Below are 19,346 nucleotides of genomic sequence, written 5' to 3'. Positions count from 1 at the left end.
AATATTTATTTTACCTTTGTCGGCCAACTCGTTTGTGGCTATACCCATTTCAAGTTGAAAGGTTTAGATTCAGATTCCAGTGCAGACTTGTATTACGAGTTCAAAATATGCTAAGCGTATTGTGTGTATGTCCACTGTTCACCATACCACAATATTGAATAGCTTTTATTAAACATGCAAATAGAAAGCTTACATAATTTATCATAATCGATCTTGTTTCACAATTCACCTGAATATCTGACTCTTTAAATATAATTTCTGCTGTTATGTGGTTATAATCTCCAGCAAAAATGAAACAATGAAGTATCCAGTTTCGATGTAAAGTTTTAAGCCAAAATCAATAAACGCTTTTCCGTCATTTTCCGGACGTAGTTAATAACTCAAAATAAAACAACTTAAAGAATAATCCCTTTTGAGCTTTATGGAGTGATATTAATCCTCTTAGCGAGCACCACAGTAAAACAATATATAATATAACATAATTATATGAATCAATACAAAATTTACTATATTGTATGCAAATATGGATTTAGAGTAATATCATATATTAAATTTAGAATAATATATTATTTTATATAAAATTATCTAATGTAAGATCCGCGGTAGTAATCATTGATAGAACATTGCAAAAAATGTTTTCATAACCAAGAATATAATTTTAAGAAAATTGAGAAATTAATTAATTCAATAAAAAATTAACAAAATTATCTTCAGGCGGAACAGTAGTGAAGGAACTAAGTTTTTTGACAACATTTCATCTAAAACCAGATGGTCGAGATAGATTCGGATACGTGTAAAAATGGTGAGTCTCTCTGGTCTCTGGTGCCTCTTGGTCAGTCGAGTTCAGTGTATGATCCGGAGTCTTGGAGTCGTAGGTTGCTTTTAGGTGATGAGTGAGCCTTGGTGTGACCAAGTGCCAAGTATTCTATACGTTTCTTTGTACGAAGCTTGGACGAATGTGAGAGAAGACTAATTTAAACCATTGGCCGTACTTTACGTTCTGTTGTAGAAATGTATTTTAATAAGTCTTTGTGATGGCTCTCGAAATGCACGAATGCACTTTTGAAATATTTTTGTGAGCAAATGTGAAGACTTTTATAAATTTCCTCTTAGTAGTGTTGACGGTTGAGAAAATAGGCTTATTTATACCAATGGCCGTACTTTAAAAATCTGCATATAACGCACACCTCTTGTAATGAAGCAAAAGTTTATCTTATTTAATAACTAAATTTTTCGGCACTTTCCTGTTATCGGGTGTCAAATTTATTTAAAAAAATATTTTAAGTTATATTCGGATGTCAAATTTATTTAAATATAAATAAATAAAATATATTTTATAATTATAATTTTTTAGGTAGAATCGTTGCAGCGAGGGATTAATGGGGTGTTTACTGTTCTGACCAACGCTCATATACATATGTATTCCTGTAGCAAAACGTTGTTTTGCTACATATAAACGAATTTAAATTTAAATAGGTTAAGTGCTAACGAGCGGCAGCGAGTGAGCGTTGGTCAGAATAGTGAAAACTACATGAACACAACAAAACTTCTTCCAGGAATACGGCTACTGTTTCGATAAGAGACAGTTTGAACACGGTAATTTTTAATGAAAATATAGCTGTATATAAATAAAATTTATTATCAAATAAATAAATATTTATCAGTCATCACATTTTTGTTGATAATTCTAAGAAATCTAACAAGTGTATTGCTAATAATACATTTTAATTTATATACAACATTAAAACTGATAAAAATTCTATATACATAAACCATACTTAACATTCTAATTATAATTGTAATCAAAGATCAAATTCCAGTCCATTTTTATTCATCAAATTATTTTTTTATCTTAATTGTAATTTCATAAAAATATAAAATACTTAGTCATATTTCAACGACTTATTTGACTCGGAATCCGTCTTTACACTATTGTCTAAATCATATTCAAATGGAATATTACCCGATGCAATATACGCTTCTTTGGCCATCATGTAAAGCATTTTACTCATTTCATTACCAGTTTTAGACACCATTTGCGATAAATGACCCTCTGGATTACTCAACAATATATATGGATGATCAAACTCAGCTGCTCTTCCCGCATCCATCACAAGCACCCTATCCGAATCCATAATTGTGTTCAAGCGATGAGCTATTGTCAGAACGGTACACTCTCTAAACTTTACCCTAATTGTCTGTTGGATGAACGAATCGGTTCTATAAACAAAAAACATATTTTAGTTCATGAACTATGTATAAAATCATATTTATAACTTACTGTGGATCAACATTAGCCGTCGCTTCATCCAGCACTAGAATCTTATTATTTCTAAGTATTGCTCTAGCTAAACATATTAATTGCCTTTGACCAATACTGAAATTTGAACCACCTTCGGAAACCTTATAATCTAACGATGTTACTGCGTCTTTTAACTCAACCTATAAAATCAATAGTTTATATAAAATATGCATACATACATAAAATTTATATATATATGTATGTATATAAATTATTACATATTCTAAGGCGTTCCAGAGATCAGCATCTTCATACATACTAAAAGGATCTAAATTATATCTCATCGTTGCCGAAAACAGAACTGGTTCTTGCGGAATAATCGATATCTTTTCTCTCAAGTCCTAAATTTTAATATAAAATAAAACATAATGCAACTATAATTGTATTTAAAGTAAATCAAATTATTATTTTACATACTTGTAATGATACTAGACTTGTATCTATACCATCTATTTGTATTGAACCTTCAATATTTGATAGACGGAATAGTGCCGCAATCAATGACGATTTTCCAGCTCCGGTTCGACCAACAATTCCAACCTAAATATATTAAACTATTAATGCATATCAAAATAAAAATAAAGTAGATTGACTTATTGTAAATGTGACTCACTTTCCAACCACTTTCAAAGGTAACGTTTAGATCTTTCAATACGGGTGGATCGGTCTCATTATATTTTAAGTACATATGCTCAAATTTTACGACACCGTCGTTTGGCCATTGCTTCGGTGTTGGTATTTCTAAAAAACAGAGTTTACATGACGTGTAAAGATATGTATAAATAGTTTAATTGCTCTTATTACCTCCTTCGTCTAAATTCTTTTCATTCTCAATGTTGTCATATTGTAAAATTCTCTCGACGCTCGTCATTTGTGAAACAACTTCAGCTGATTGCCGTACTCCGAATTGTAACATTCCAGTTAAAATCAACGATTGGGAAATAGCTAAACCCACGTTTCCTGATAGTGCAGAATCTGTAATTATTAATTACAATTTTAAGTAATATTTTTTAACTGCAAGTAGTCATCCAGTTACGAAAGAGTATTAAAAACAAAATTATGAATTAGCTAAGCCACGTTATTTGATGGTGTTGAATGATAATGTAATCATTCAATTTTGAGACGTACGTTTTAACCACAAGCTTCTGAACTATAGTTGAAGTGTCAAATTATATCAAAATTGGATATAACTATGATTTTTGATGGTACAAAGTAGGCAATTATTAATCAAATTTAGAAACAGACTTTTTAACCACAAAATGGCTCTTCGTTATAGTGTAAAATATATACTTAACATTGTAAATCATTACCTGATTTAAAAAGGATGAAAGAAAACGACACTATTGCTATAAATATTGAACAAATAAAATCCAACCAAAATCCAAGAGCATTACTGCACGATAAATATTGATACCATGTCGATGTATGTAAATCCTGCAATAATAAATAGAATACATTTATTAGATTATTGTTTGCATAACAATGGAATTGATTGTAAATGGTCTTACTTGATATTTATCAAATTCAACAATAAATCTATTTGATACACCGCAAGCTCTAATCGTAGTTATACCATTATATGTTGCCGTTACATGTGAAAATACAGGACTCTTGGCTATAAATACATAAATACATATAATACATGTATTATACAGCAAATAACTTAATAAATAAGTGACATACTTATTCCCTCGAGTCGTTTTATATCCATTGCCGTATACAAATACAACGTGAAAATATATACAAAGAGTGAGAAAAGTATAACGGCTGGTATTACCATCCAATAATTAGCAATGCTAACTAAAATTAGAATGCTAGTCATAACTAAAAATATCTGTACAGCTTCCATTAGAGCTTTTGGTAGTAATTCATCAACTGCTCCTATATCCTTTGAAAATCTGTTCAAAATACGACCTAAAATATAAAGAAAACACTATTATTTACTTATTTCATAAAATACCAATATTTGCTACTTTTTTAATGCTTATTTTACAGAGTAAACTTTAAATTTAGTTTGCATGTCTATTTGTGAACTTCAGATTTATCTAAGTATTATTTATTATAGCATGTTTAAATTTCACTAAGCAAAATAACTCTTAGATACCACCAAAGAAATGTTGATGAAAAAATAAATAATATGAACAAACGGTGTACCAAATGAAACTCAATAGGAGACCAAGACAATTCATGTTAGAGAAGATTGTTTAGATGTAAGAGAAAGACTTATATAAGAAGTGTAAAAATAAATAGCAAGTACAAGTGTAATCATTTCTATTAACAATATGCTAACAAATCAGTTTGTAAAGTGTCGTGGCGTTGAAAGGTGGCTAGATAATGGATGAAGAAAAAGCTACCAATTATCCAATTGGGGTGTATAGATTTCCTAGATCCAAGTGGATTACCACAGCATAGATTAATTCTCGAGGTTAGTAGTCATATTATGATGCTAAGAAACATGTACCCAACAAAACCATGCTATAAAATGCAGCTGCTTATGAAGTAATTGAATGTGTATGTAATCAAGGCAACAAGCTTGACTGGTAAATTTAACGACGAGTATGTGTTAATTTAAATTTCCACTGACTTTTAGATGTTTGCTTATTTGCTTCAAACTGCTCTAATTACCAATTCACCATTACAATAAATAAGTCACAAGGACAATCGCTCAATATGATATAAATTTATTTAAGATACGAATGCTTCCCTCATGGTAGATTTTAATGTCACAATCAGATTATCAAACACATCTCTATGTGCTGACAGATGACAATAATTCAACAAAAATCATTGTCTATAAAGAAATTCAAGATCTTATATCGTTTTATAAGAGTGAAATATCTGATCTCAAAATAAGTGTGCATTTTTGCTTCACTCTATTTTACAACTGTGAATACTTTTATGAATGATATTGGACACAAGACGTCTGCGTCAAATAAACGTATTGAATACTAACATAATAGAAAGATTTCGTTCAGCCCATTATCTGTGATATCCAAGTGTATGGTGTTTCTAGAGCTGCGCACAGAGGAAATACATATATACAAAGAGTATGACTTAATATACATATATAATTATGCAGTGCAAAGTATATGTTTTAGTTACTAAAACACCGAGTATATATTATATATTAATTTATACCTGAAGGATTTGTATCAAAGAATCTCATCACTCCCTTCAATATTTTGTGGAACATATGATTATGCAATCCTTTTGATGCGTTCATCGAAACTTTGAAGAACAATGCAGACCGAGATAATGTTGTTATAACACAGCATCCAATTATTACACTGTAAATGTATAAATACTCCAAGGATGTGAACGGTCCAATTTTTTCTTCTAAATCAAACGTGTGATTACCGCTGCTTTTGTTATAATTGAGATATAATATATTAGACGACGAGTTATAATCGACATATGTTTGATTTTGAATGTACATGTTGTTGAATATTATTTGGGAGTCAAACATGCTTTGCTGATTTGTCCTAAAATTTAAAGAATCATGTATAATTTTGCTTTGTTGTTATAAGAATTGTATATATTGTATATTATTACCAATATGTGACCCAATAATCTGACAAACTGGCCGACAGTTGACCAAGAAGCATAACAAGAACCATAAAAAAGAAGAACGGCCAATTTCCTGAAGCTTTATAATATTTATAGAACAAATTGATGTTCAATTTTCCTTTAAGCTGCTCTTCTTCGACCATTTCTTCGGCTATATCATCTTCGTTGTAATCATTCTTGTTTAAAGACTGTAAAATCATAATTTATTTATAGGTCAATTATAATTTAATATAAAATTGCAGTGAAATAACATACTGAAATAGACAATTGTGAGACTCTTCTCAGAATTTCTTTTTTCTTATGTGGATCGCTCGTTTCGCCGTCCATTTCTGTGTTTGTTTCACGCAAAGAAACTAACAAATTAGCAAATTCTTGACCGCTATTGGCTAATTGATTGTATGTGCCTTGGCTTTCAAATCGACCCTACGAATATAATATTATTAATAATTTGCTTTATTTGATTGCTCAATTAAATATTTACATTTTTCATAATGACAATAGAATCGACGGTGTGCAGATAATGTAGCTGATGCGTCACCAATATAACAGTCTTTCCTTTTAGATAAGTACTGATGCAGTCTTCGAATAGATGTTGTCCCACGTGTGCGTCAACTGCAGATAAAGGATCGTCCAATAAATATATATCGGACTAAAAATCACATTATAATTAAAGATGTATTGTGGACAAAGATGATTTAATTATAAAGCATACGTCTCTGTAAACGGCTCTGGCTAGATTTATTCTAGCTTTTTGTCCTCCTGATAAAGATACTCCTCTTTCTCCAACCAACGTTTGATCACCTTTAGGGAATTGCTTAAAATCTTCCTCCAAAGCGCAAACTCTCACAACCTATAGATACAATGCTTCATTAAATATCGTTGTATTTACATATACATACATTAAAAAAAAAATAGATATGAATATTTCTGCAAATTAATTGTATTTCTATAATAATAAGTTTTATTGTGTGGCAGGAAAAACAGTATTTTTATGGATCAATATGTAATGAAGGAGAAATATGCAGTTTATTTAATGGTATTTTGCTAACTATTAAGACATGGATCACACCATAATGAAGCATTATAAAATTCTGAGTCCTAATTTTAGTTCAGAGGACGTTATTATGTATTACCAGCTGGTGAACTTTACATAGATTGTGAAAAGATTTGGTTAAAGACCTGTGTAAAAAAATTGCATATCTTAAACAGGATGGCCACTTCACAATATGGAGCCCTCATGACAACCACATTTTGTGATAATCGTCGTCCTATCATATATCTTAACAATGTAACTTAAAGTCTACTGTCGATCCAATCTAATTCACATGTTAGAATTCAGCCAATTAGAATAAGTATACAAATTAATTTCTACCTTCGTTCAAACTCTATTAACATCAACCATAACTCCAACAATATCAACAACAGTTACAGCAACATCACATTTTTAGAAGAGCTGCAGGATAGAACGTTAAATTTTGAGTCTCTTTTCCTGATTTAGTGTTGCAATATTGAAATTGCTAGGGTAGAGTAATGTAGGAAACATGTCACACATGAAAGGGTTGGCCACACAATGAGGTGGAGCATCAGTAGACTTTATCAACAGCCTTCACTACAACCATATTATATCATAACTTGAATACAATATATGGATACAAGCAGTCAGTGACATTTTAACTTTAAATCTCTAAAGCTCCAATAATTCAAAAACCAAACACCTCCACTACCATATCTACAGTAATTGATAACAATACCAGCTTGTTACAAAGGCTATTAATATTAAACACAGCAATTAATCAAATAATTATTCAAGATATTTTTCAAAGGGTTTTGAATTTGTAATGTATAAAATTTAACTTATAAGTCATTTGAATTTAGAAAACCTTCAATTTAATTCAAAATCTGCTTAAAATTTACTTCATTGAACACCTTTCGCCTACAAAATTGCCAAGCTACACTTCCCTGACTTTTATTTATGGGGATATTGTAAACTAGAGGTGTATCAACATGAGCCACAGATCTAAGAACAAACTAAAAGGATCCATCCACATGCACATGTTTAAATTAATAGCTGTTACCACCTTAGCAAACTAATTTTGATGTTAAAACTTTAATACAATAAAATTGTAAATAAACAACATATTATTTTTGTTCTGTAGAAATATTTGTGTATTACTATTGTGTAAATAACTTACCTCTCTATATTTTTTGAGGTCAAATGGTAGTCCAAATAGTATGTTATTTCTAACAGAAGCCACAAACAGCCACGGTTCTTGACTAGCATAAGAAAATGTACCGTCCATTGAAAATGATCCGGAGCTCACAGAGAGTTCTTTGATCAGCAATTTTAAAACTGTACTCTGAAATTACATTATTGATACAAAAACAATATTAAACTAAATATAATGAGTGATCATTAAATACTTTTCCAGCACCAACAGCTCCGATAATTGCACATAACGATCCTTTTGATACTTTAAGTGAAATATTTTCTAGAGCAATTTGCTCGGCGTTCCACGCAGCTGTTACATTATCTATTTTAACATTATATTTAACAGTTTGTGGAGATGCATCATCATTTTCTTCAATAAAACCTATAACAAAAAACGATTTATTAAAATCATTATATATATGTATTTCGATTATTAAAATTATTGTATATGACGTCTATATAATGGATATGTTTATTGCTTTTGATTTGTATGCTACAATAAAATATCTGATATTGATTCTAGACGTCGCATATTGCATATTTTAAATGAACAACCTAAATTACTGAATCCTATTCCTTCTGTATCTATCGTTGTATGTTTGCCGAAGGTATATATTTCTTGATTCTCTTTTGGATGCTTTGATTTGATGATATTCGGATTAAAATATTTTTTCGTGTCCGGTTTCAACTCTTTATTTTCATCCATTAGAAGAAAATCTTCTAAACGTTTGATGGTTATCCAGCATTCGCCGACAGATAATAAAGCCATTGGGTATGAAATAGCCATGATACTTTGTAATGTGTTATAAAATTGAGCTAAAAGAAACACCTAAACATAAATAAATATATATAACATACTTTATTATCATATAATTACACATAAAATTGAATTTACTCACAATAGCTGACGATAAACGGAATCCCATTAAAGTGTAAGCTACTAGTGTAACATAAAGAGTGAATCTTTCAGTGAACACTATAAAAGCTTGATATGTACCTTTTATATAAGATGATTTTGTAATCGGTGATATTTCACTTGCTCTAGCCATCGATACAACCATTTCGAACGGTTTTTCCCATGCATACATTTTGATTACCTATGACGAATTTAATTTAATGTAATTCAATAAAAATACATAAACAACATAAATATATGTATGTATATAAAACTTACTTGAATACCAGCAATCACTTCATTCATTATACGAACTCTTTCATCTGTTCTTATAGCTATGATTTCCCTATATTTTGAACTCAGTTTGGTTAAATAAGCTAGAATAAAATAAAAATGTAAATCATTTAGAATTATAATTAAGTACTAGTAGAATTACTTGAATTAAAATAATTATGATGCTTATAATCAATATCAGACTTGCAAATTTACTTGCTTTCAATCAAATTTAAAAAAAAATATTGTACTGTGAAAGATATTGATATTTAACATTAAGATAATAAATACCTTGCACTGGTAGAGTTTGTATCGAGATGCTGATGACTCCGACAAGTGCTGCCATACCAATATTAATATAAATCAAATAGCAGACTATTATAACATGGAATGGCAATATCCAAATACTGTGAATGAACAAGAAGACCAAATCGAAGCGATTCACGTCGTTTGACATCAGATTGATTATCTGCCCGGTCGTTGTTTTGTTGAGAGAGTGGTGATTCAAGCGTAGAATCTAAGTTAAAGTGATCATTAATGTTTATGTTTAATATAAACATTTATAAATTAGAGGCATACCTTTCTGTATAAGAGAGAACAACATGCTATTCGAACTTGCATTCCTATGCGTTGAGATATCATAGTAACATGATGGATTAGAAATATATTTAAAAATACTAATATCACTAATCCAGAGGCATAGACATAAGCCATTTCACGTGATGTTGTACTATTCACAGTAAAATAGTCGATTAATAAAGCCAAAAGTATCGGTTGGAATGCTCTGAAATCAAATTAAATGTATTTTTAGTCACATTATGATAATTTATACTGCCAAATGTTAAAGCACTTTCAACAATCTATAATTATGTTTAACCATTCTTAATGTGTTTTCTTGTGTTGTGTTTATCTTTCATTATATATGTTGTTCTTTTTAATAACCAAATTAGGTAAATAATTATGTAGTGTTAAAAAATCTCACCTGCAAACGTTCCAATTGATAAGCGTCAATATTCCAGTCAATATATTTTTTGAGGCAAACGTTTTGGACAGTGCTTTTAAGAAAGACGGTTTCTTTCCTTTTACAACAGAAGATTCTATCTCAATATTCCAATTTCTGCAATATAATAACACAGTTAAGATTTTGACTATGATAATTTAATCTCAATAAATACCTTAAATAAAATAAAAACATACCATTTAATTTTAAAAATACATTGTTATCATTGAATAATGTGTCTTTAATCGCTTGAATCGCTTTAGAATGACATGTATAGTGTATTCATTCTCATCAAGTGTAATTATACTACCAATATGGAATGTTATAGTTATATTTACGCATATTCTTTGCTATGACTATATATAAACATAGCAACAATTGTTTCGATCATATATTTTTTTTAATTAATTCATTTTAATATTCCAAGTACATACTAATTTTATCTGAGTGAATCAAATGTATTACACAAAGTGCGTAATAAAAAAATAATAACAAAAACATCAATCGAATAGGTTATCAAGATCAATAAATCATAGAAACAAATAGTACTAAAAAATCAAGGTGAAGTATATGTGTAACAAAATATATAAGGAAAAAAAGAAGAAAGAAATTGAGCTATAAATCCATTTATATACTAAATTTTTACATTTAAGAAAATATTCCTGGTATTTTTCTTCAATTATATAAAAACATTTTTATAGAAGTTCAAGTATGTATTATTATAATTAAATAATAAATATACATCAATAAATTTATTTACACATATAAACATATATTATTTTATTATAAACAACTAACTACTCTATAATATAATCAACATATAGAACGTAAATACTCTTTATTCATATTTAGTTACAATCCTTCCGCCAGAACTCTCAGGCACACGTTTTTGATGTCATATCTTGTTCTGCTTGACTAAATGGTGAATTTAAGATTAACCATCATTCAACGAACTTATATGACGACAAAACGACCATTAATCCACGCGCGCACCTGCTAATGATGCATGACGAATTAAAGGAGTCTCATGAGAATAAGGCTATTCAAAATTAATGTTTTTCTAAGTAAAATTAGTTCAAAAGTAAAAATTATCATGACAAAAAGTACATTAGATCATAATCTTAATAAGTCCCAGATTAAACTACAAAAAATAGGGATGTAAAATCTTCGTAAAAATAGTGCAATATTATTGACAAAAGCCTTGTTTTAAAAATCCAATTTGAACTAGCAAAAACAGCACAAAAAATGTGACTTGACGACATTCTCCTTCTATAAATGGTGACTGCCTGCGTTGATTTATTTCAGCTTCGCAGGGGTATATTTAGCAAATGACTGAATCAAACTAAATGAATGATAGCGCAAATCAACATTAAGCACGACAAAACTTGTTTGTTTGTGCATGCCGATTAAACAGCAGAACAAATTTCCTAGAACTTTGTAAGCGTGTGGGACACGTGCTCCTACGTGTGAGCCAGAAATAACTTTATCATTTAAGAATTATATTTTGCGGCTAAATATTGAAATACAACAAAACTTACTGTGTCAAAAGCTTTATTAAAACTGTAGTTTTAAAAAAGCTTAGTTTTAATCAGAGAAATTAAAACATATTGGAATAGTAGAACCAATGCTAAATTTATTAAAAGGCTATTTAAATAATAAACAAGTAGTTGTAATAAACTGTATACAAAGGGAATGTGAAGTGGTGAAGTATGGAATTCTACAAGATTCTATTTTGGGACCTTTATTATTGAATCAATATATAAATGATTGAACCCTATATAAATTTGCAGGCAGGAGTCATCTCTATGCTGATGATATAGTGCTAATATAATATATAACTGAAACATACAAAGATATGCAAAGAAACATGCAGAGTGATTTGATCCATATTAGTGAATGGATAAGATTAAACAAATTAACAATTAATGTAAAAAACCTAACTATATGATATTTAATGATAATTTTGGTATCACAATCACTGTAAATAATTCTGATAATATATAATTCTTAGGTCTATTTTTAGATAAAAAATTAAATTTTTATAACCATATTGATTACATAATAAAACAAAACTTACCAATGTTACAAATTTTATACAGATTTAAAAATATATTATCAGTTAACATTTATTATGCACATATTCATAGTCATCTAACACAGTGCTTTTCAACCTTTTTACAATACATTCGCGGCCCGGCAAAACTGGGAAAAATATTTCGCGGACCGGCGTCAACCCAAAATAAAAACCAATGTCAGATAGAATATTATTTATTTAATCTAATGCTATAAAATTACAATGTTTTGTTAGTGCGACATCTGCTGCTGCTTTTTTGCAAGAAACTTTGATATACGTGGTTGCAGCGTTTTTTTCTGAGAGACGAAGCGCTGAACTAACATCCAATCGATTCTTCTGTTTGGTTTTTATTACTGACATAGATGAAAAAGTCTTTTCACACAAATATGAAATTGAAAAAACTACCAAGGCTATTTCGCATCAGTAAGGGATTCCCCGAATCGGGTGAAAGTTTTCATGGACCGGAAATAATTTCTTGCGGACCGGCGGCACATTTAGACTGGCATATGACTAAAACCAAGTGTAGCTGTATGCGTGCGAATACCGACCGAAAGCCGAGTGTAGTGTCTCTTTCTAGCATTCACTCGTATCTTTCTAGCGCGTCTTGGAGGCGCCTCGCTGCCGCTCGCGCCGACTTTTAGTGTCAAACCAAACAACCTGACCTTTTTTTAATGATATTAAAAAAAGACGAAATTTAGAATAAATCAATACAATATCATTAAAAAAAGGTTAGGTTTTTTGGTTTGACAGTAAAAGTCGGCGCGAGCGGCAGCGAGTCAAAATAGTGCTATATTTTTTGTTGTTGTTAAACTTGCCTTTCGATGCTCATACCAAAAACATACAAGCTCACGAGACCGAAGAAAAAAATCGTTATACTGAAAATTCGTTATATTGAATGTAGGAAGATGATAAATTTTAATTCAATTTTTAATTACCATATTACTACAGCATCAAAATAACCTCTGACAGATCGTTTTTTGTGCATTTTTAAGGATACTGTAATGAGCAGTATCCTTAAAAATGCACAATCAAATTTGTTAAAAAATTGTTTTAAAAAAAGTTTGAGGGTCAGCGAAACACCTTGAATGTTACTTGTGGACACATCTGGCACACGCCAAGTCAAGGACGAACTGAATTCGAAGAAATATTGTACAAGTTGTAACGTCATTCTTAAATTCGGATTTAAATATTTCGTTATACTGAGACAGTCTTCGTTACAATGAAAACATTTTGTATGAAAGTTTTTTAGGGACAAATTGAATATTGGTTATACTGGGAATTTCCTTATTTCAGTATTCGTTACAACGAGATTTCACTGTATATGAAAATAAAAATTTTGCTGTTACTATTCTACCAAATTATAAACTAATAATGGTAACCAAATAATTTTAAAGGGAAAATCGATTTTATTGAAGATTTTACATCCCCTATTTTTATAAATACTAAATTAAAATTCAGATGTAACTACATAATTATAAAATTAGATCTACCGCTGATTTATATATCCCTCAAGCATTTTCTAAAAAGTTTAGCACAAAATATATTGCATTTAAAACCTTTAATGATTTACCAAAATCAATTAAGTTAAATTGCAAAGAAATTAAAAAATATATTTTTAATAAATTCATGCAACTTTAATAAAATAAAATTAAGTCAATAAATAATACATACATACATAAATCATAATATAATTGTTACTTATGCTTCTTATTTAGCTTATTTGTTCTTTTAAAATTTTATAATAAATATTTTAAGTGTATTTATTAATTTTTTTTAAATGTTTTATATTTATATTTTTTATGTATTAGGTTGAAACCGCAGAATAAGTTATTTGTAACCGCAATATGAGTTATTTCTTATTCATGCGAAATTACATAAATAAAACAACTAATGTTTACTATTTTTATAAGCATTTAATTTTGCGTATTGGTTGTTTTGCATGACGGACCGAGAGAGAACATCATCCACATTTATATTTAAACTGAGCTGAATATTTTTCCGGGTATTTTATTTCTATTATTATTTACTTTATTTGAAATAAATATTTGGGCAACTGATGGCATGGCTTTAGAATGTTTTAGAATTGAAATGCGATACAGTCGATTAAATAGGTTTTAAGAGAATTGCGATTTGAGGACATCATTGCTCAAGATGTGAGAAAAAGTGGATAAACTCGCATTGATAAGAAAAATATTTTATAATTTCTATTAAGTATTTTTCATAATAATTTATATTTTATTTTATTTATAAGAGATCGAAATATAATAAATATGTTAAAAATATATGTTAACATTCTATTATATATTATAGCTTTAAAGAGGCGGCTATGTGCTCAGGCGCGACCAACGACGTAAGTAATTTACGTGTGACCTACGGATGGTTAAGCATCTTGGACATAATACAAGTTTTTCTGAGAAAGTCTCAAATAAATTCTCAATCTCTTTGCTCTCATAACTCCAGCTTTATTTTGTGGGGATATTTAAAAGAGCGAGTGTTTGCCATAAAGCCTCGATTTCAACTTGAGCTGAAAAAAATATTGGTGGAAAATCTAACCTTTTGAGCCATTTAAAAAACTCTTATTTATAAGTAAATAATGATGATGAAGGCCAGACACATGATAATATATTTAATGTGTTAATACAGTACAGAAAAATCTGAATATCGTGTAGAATATAAAATTAAATAAAATATGTTTGAAATAAAAAGTGACTTTTGGCCTACTTTGTATGATGTTAGATTTCTTACAAATTTGTATTTTTTTGTAAATAAAAATATTTCGTATAAATTCTTAGAATATAATATTCTCATGTGTTACTACATAAGCTTAATAATTATTTTCTCTTTATTTTAAGTGATGTTAATTTAAGGAAAAATAGAGGTGTCCAAAATAACTATGAATCATATTATATATAATAGCAACTGTATTTGAGAGGTTTTTACATATGATATATTCTTAGAAAGTCATACTTACTTTTCAAGTTTATCAGTTATATTCTCCGAAATATCCTCGTCTGCTGGTTTACTAACATCAGAAATGTTTAAAGTTTTATATTTTCCTTTCCAAAACAGCGGCATTACCCAGGTAAAAAACATTTTCGACATGAAATTGGCCTTTTTCCAAGTATTCTCTTCCCTGACAGCCTGCGATTGTTGGTCTTCCTTCTTTTCATCTTCGTTTTTCTTGTTGCCTACCGCCATTTACCTTCAATTGAAAAAAAAAACATATTTTACTCGAGTTACTTGGTTGATAATTTTTTTTCTTACATAAATACACATAATTTAATATGACACTATCGCATTCACAGCGAGTAAAATTTCCTGTGTTATATTTTATATAACAATGTAATTTACAATTTCACGTCAAGTTTTATAATACGTAATTATTTATGCGCGTATGTCACATTAAATAACTTAATAAATTATGTACATACACGAAACATAAATGTTATAATAAAATTTAAAAAATGAGATATGATCTTTTTTAAATAAAATATATATTTAATTTATTATAATTATGAAACGACTACTACATATATTTCATGATGAAGTTTAATTATTAAAACATATTCCAACCTTAAATACAGTGAATACAAATCACAATGATTCAATAAATGAATAGATGAATATAAATTAAATAAACCTTCTTTTATTTTCCTTTTGATCTTAATAATTATAATTAGTTATATATTTTTTAAATAAACAACTTTAGATACATTAATTGGATTTTACAGAAGATATTTTAATATGGTTAATTCATAACAAAATTATTATAATTTTATTTATAAATAATACATAACTTATTTATGATAATATTGATATGAATTTCATATTGCCATAGTTTCAATCACAAATAATCATACAAGTTCAAAAAGGTTTTTTATATTATAATATGATATAATATCAAGGTATATTAACTTATATTACTTACTTCAAAGCACAATCCTAAATAACTTTTTATAAACACGATAAGAATATATTTTTATAGTAAAATAAGATCACGAGACCGAAGATAGGAATTCATCAAAACACTATAAAATATCGATAAAGGTAAAACGTGAAGTTTTACCGCACAGAAGGCTACAGCTCGCGACTACGTTTCGTTTTATACTGTGGAGAAATGACACACATGTTTCCTTATAACTTCCAGCACAATACATAAACGAAAATATAAAAAAATATGTCTAAAGATTAAACATTCATTTATTGATTTTTAGACGTTAGCTTAAAAAAGCATATAAAAATATTTTTATTTGTTATTTAATGAAAAAGTATGATTAATGTGCAATATTTAATCGATACATTTAACTATCACATTAATGTATGATTATAAGTTCACAGCAGCATTGTAATGAGTACGCAAATCATTGAACTTTTGCCATATTGCTATAAAAAAGATAATCTTAAATAAAGTCAATAGTATTTGAAATATCAAATAATTTTATTTAAAATCACGCTTTATGCTAAAAGCCATTTTGCGATAAATACTTATAAAATAAATCTGCTTTAAATTTTTTTATAAATATTTAACTACTTTAGTACTGGTATATTTATTGTTATAGTGTATTGATACCACAGTGGAAATCGCATCATAACTAGTGCATGATTTTTATGGATTTTGTAACGTTTATTATTAAGCGCTTATAAATCTAAATGATAAAGAATGGCATGTTCAAGAAACACGGTGTGATGATTACGAAAATAACTTATTGTAATAGCATTATAATACGAGTAAACTTATAATGCAATTTAGAAATTTTCTTAAAAATACTCATTATAAGAACAACTCATTGAGTACTAACTATTATATCCGAGATAACTAAAAACATGTTATGAAAAACTTATTCATGTTGGTACCGTTATCTGTGACGCTCATATCAATTGTTAGCCATATTTTACGCGTAGTTTGTGTTTGACAGGCAAGTATTGATAACGCATTTTGTTAAGCTTAACGAATTTTTTCAGCGATCAATATTTTTTATATATTTGGCTTTAAAAATTAAATAAAGAAAATAAATAATAGGTTAACTATTACGCTTAGTAATTGCTGGAGAATTCGATTTCTTATATGATTCATTTAAAGCAATTTAGAAACAAGTGGGAGGCAAATATGTTTCTAGAATTTTGAATTTTCAATAAAAACAACATCCCAAAAAAGTTGCTGAGCAATTTGAAGTACTCTAGACGGTTAAATACATGGTTAGTATTCACACATGCTGAAACATCACATAGAAAGAATCTTTAACAGTATATTCTGTTCAGTAAAAATCAGACATTTCATTCGCACCAATCAGTGTGTGTTTATTTGAAGATAAGCCACAAAATACTTATCTGACCATATTATCGTAAGATGAGGAAGTTTTTTGCTTAACATTAAAGTGCAAAACCGGCTTTAGCATGCCATTTACTTTTCTGCGAACGAATGGAAATACCCGTATTGCTTATTGGAAAATTTATATACGCACATACAAAATGAAGTTTATGAAATCCCTAAAATTCTGATCAAATGTCCAAAATATAAAAGCCCATACAATGCTGATAATATTTTTTAATTATTCACAATTTATTCGATGCAAATTACTAAATTCATTATACAAACATTCCATATTCTTTCACATGCCTTTTCTAAGATTCATATTATTATGGATAGGAGCCAAGCAATGAAATGGAATTGTGTTTGTATATATTATGTTTCTCAATTGTTTATTATTTGAGTTTTCTTATCTTCGTAATTTAATAAAACCATTGGTATATCAAATCAGTTTTATTATCGTAAACATATTTAATATGATTTATCTATTTACATAACATAATAAGTAACTGTTCAGGTGGAACACAGAAAAAATACTGGTATTTTTAATCTCAAATATTTATTTCTTTGAAATTCCTCATTATATGTATTGTCTTAAATTAATTTATTTTTCAGTTGCAATAAGTCTTTTTAAAGAAAAAACCAGTATGGCTATTTAAGGAAGTCATTTATTGGGGGCTTCTTACGTCATTAGTGAAATTTTCTACCTAAACAGGTTATACCATAGAGATATATGAGCCAGTTGAAGTCAAACAATAATAAACTCAAAAAACTGGCTCGCGTATTTTGTCTATTTCTTATTATTTTTTCTATGTTGTTAATTTTGCGTTTTAAGATGACAGGCGTAAGTCCAATGGGTTACAACGGAGTAAACACAAGCAGTACCTATAAGTAAGTATTGAGATATCAGACTGAATTTAGTCTATAAATTAGTGACATATATATGTTATTAATTATAAACTGTTATTAAAGCTTATAATAAATATATGTCACTACGCATGACCTAGTTTAATTTAATTTTAATACTTCACGAAATCATGATATTCAAATGTGAGATAATGAAAATCTAGGAAAACCTAATCAATTTGATAATTTATCTGAATTTAAATTGTATAATATTCACTAATTTAAATCTCTTAGTCACGATAGATACTGAAAAATTATATAGAAAGTATATATAGGATTCGAATCCAGGTCTTTCAGATATAAGCAACCGATAATACCACTGGTCTATCATGCTGGTATATATATATAGCATAGTAGTACAGAATTTTATTTTATAAAATAATATTATATTCATATTGTGACAATAATATTATTTTTCGCTTTTTTGACAGGTTCATTAGAAGTCAGTGGGCGGATTTTTTATTGTAGAATTTTTATTGTGTGATATCATAATAATTATATTACCAACGTGCTAGGTTAGGTTAAATTAGGCGCGATACATATAAGGGTGGGGCAAAAAAAATATTGTTTATCGAATCAATGAATAAAAAAAGAACGCAAAAAATTGATTGATATCTTCCAGTCGCGCATCGTAATAAAAAGTTATAGAAATTTTCGTACTATTTTTTAATACTTACGTTTGTTATGCTTATTGTATAATTCAATAAAATTAAAGAAATTAAAATATCAATAATATCTGATAAAAATATGTACTATTATCTAATTTATCTAGTCATTTAAATTCTAAATATGTTATAATGTCGCTTAGGTGC

At 28.6% G+C, this 19,346-nt stretch overlaps 1 protein-coding gene across 1 annotated transcript; it reads right to left on the bottom strand.

Moving 5' to 3' along the window:
* Positions 1–1,619: 1,619 nt before the first annotated feature.
* On the bottom strand, positions 1,620–16,409 carry LOC148230661 (ATP-binding cassette subfamily C member 4-like). Its single transcript, XM_088194896.1, has 24 exons — positions 16,249–16,409; positions 15,292–15,522; positions 10,229–10,363; positions 9,826–10,030; positions 9,538–9,763; positions 9,253–9,350; positions 8,978–9,175; positions 8,634–8,907; positions 8,291–8,460; positions 8,062–8,226; positions 6,582–6,719; positions 6,351–6,518; positions 6,125–6,292; positions 5,855–6,057; positions 5,441–5,784; positions 3,986–4,216; positions 3,811–3,917; positions 3,613–3,736; positions 3,107–3,277; positions 2,916–3,043; positions 2,720–2,842; positions 2,521–2,643; positions 2,282–2,442; positions 1,620–2,220 (listed from the first exon to the last, which is right to left on the bottom strand). Exons 2-24 carry the CDS (start codon positions 15,516–15,518, stop codon positions 1,884–1,886), a joined length of 4,224 nt encoding a protein of 1,407 aa, XP_088051022.1. The 5' UTR covers positions 15,519–15,522; positions 16,249–16,409; the 3' UTR covers positions 1,620–1,883.
* Positions 16,410–19,346: the final 2,937 nt, after the last annotated feature.

The sequence above is a fragment of the Plectrocnemia conspersa genome, unplaced genomic scaffold (assembly GCF_051122295.1).
Source record: "Plectrocnemia conspersa isolate PC_06_02 unplaced genomic scaffold, ASM5112229v1 ptg000010l, whole genome shotgun sequence".
NCBI lineage: Eukaryota > Metazoa > Arthropoda > Insecta > Trichoptera > Polycentropodidae > Plectrocnemia > Plectrocnemia conspersa.
This window is presented reverse-complemented; position numbering and strand designations above follow the sequence as displayed.

Bases quoted from the DNA above. Each gene is read 5' to 3' on its own strand.
- LOC148230661 (XM_088194896.1), bottom strand. From the start codon at position 15,518: ATGGCGGTAGGCAACAAGAAAAACGAAGATGAAAAGAAGGAAGACCAA. The intron at 9,176-9,252 runs GTAAGTTTTATA...AATTCGTCATAG, and splicing joins AAGTGATTGCTGGTATTCAA to GTAATCAAAATGTATGCATG. The intron at 2,443-2,520 runs GTAATAATTTAT...TTGATTTTATAG, and splicing joins TCTGGAACGCCTTAGAATAT to GTTGAGTTAAAAGACGCAGT.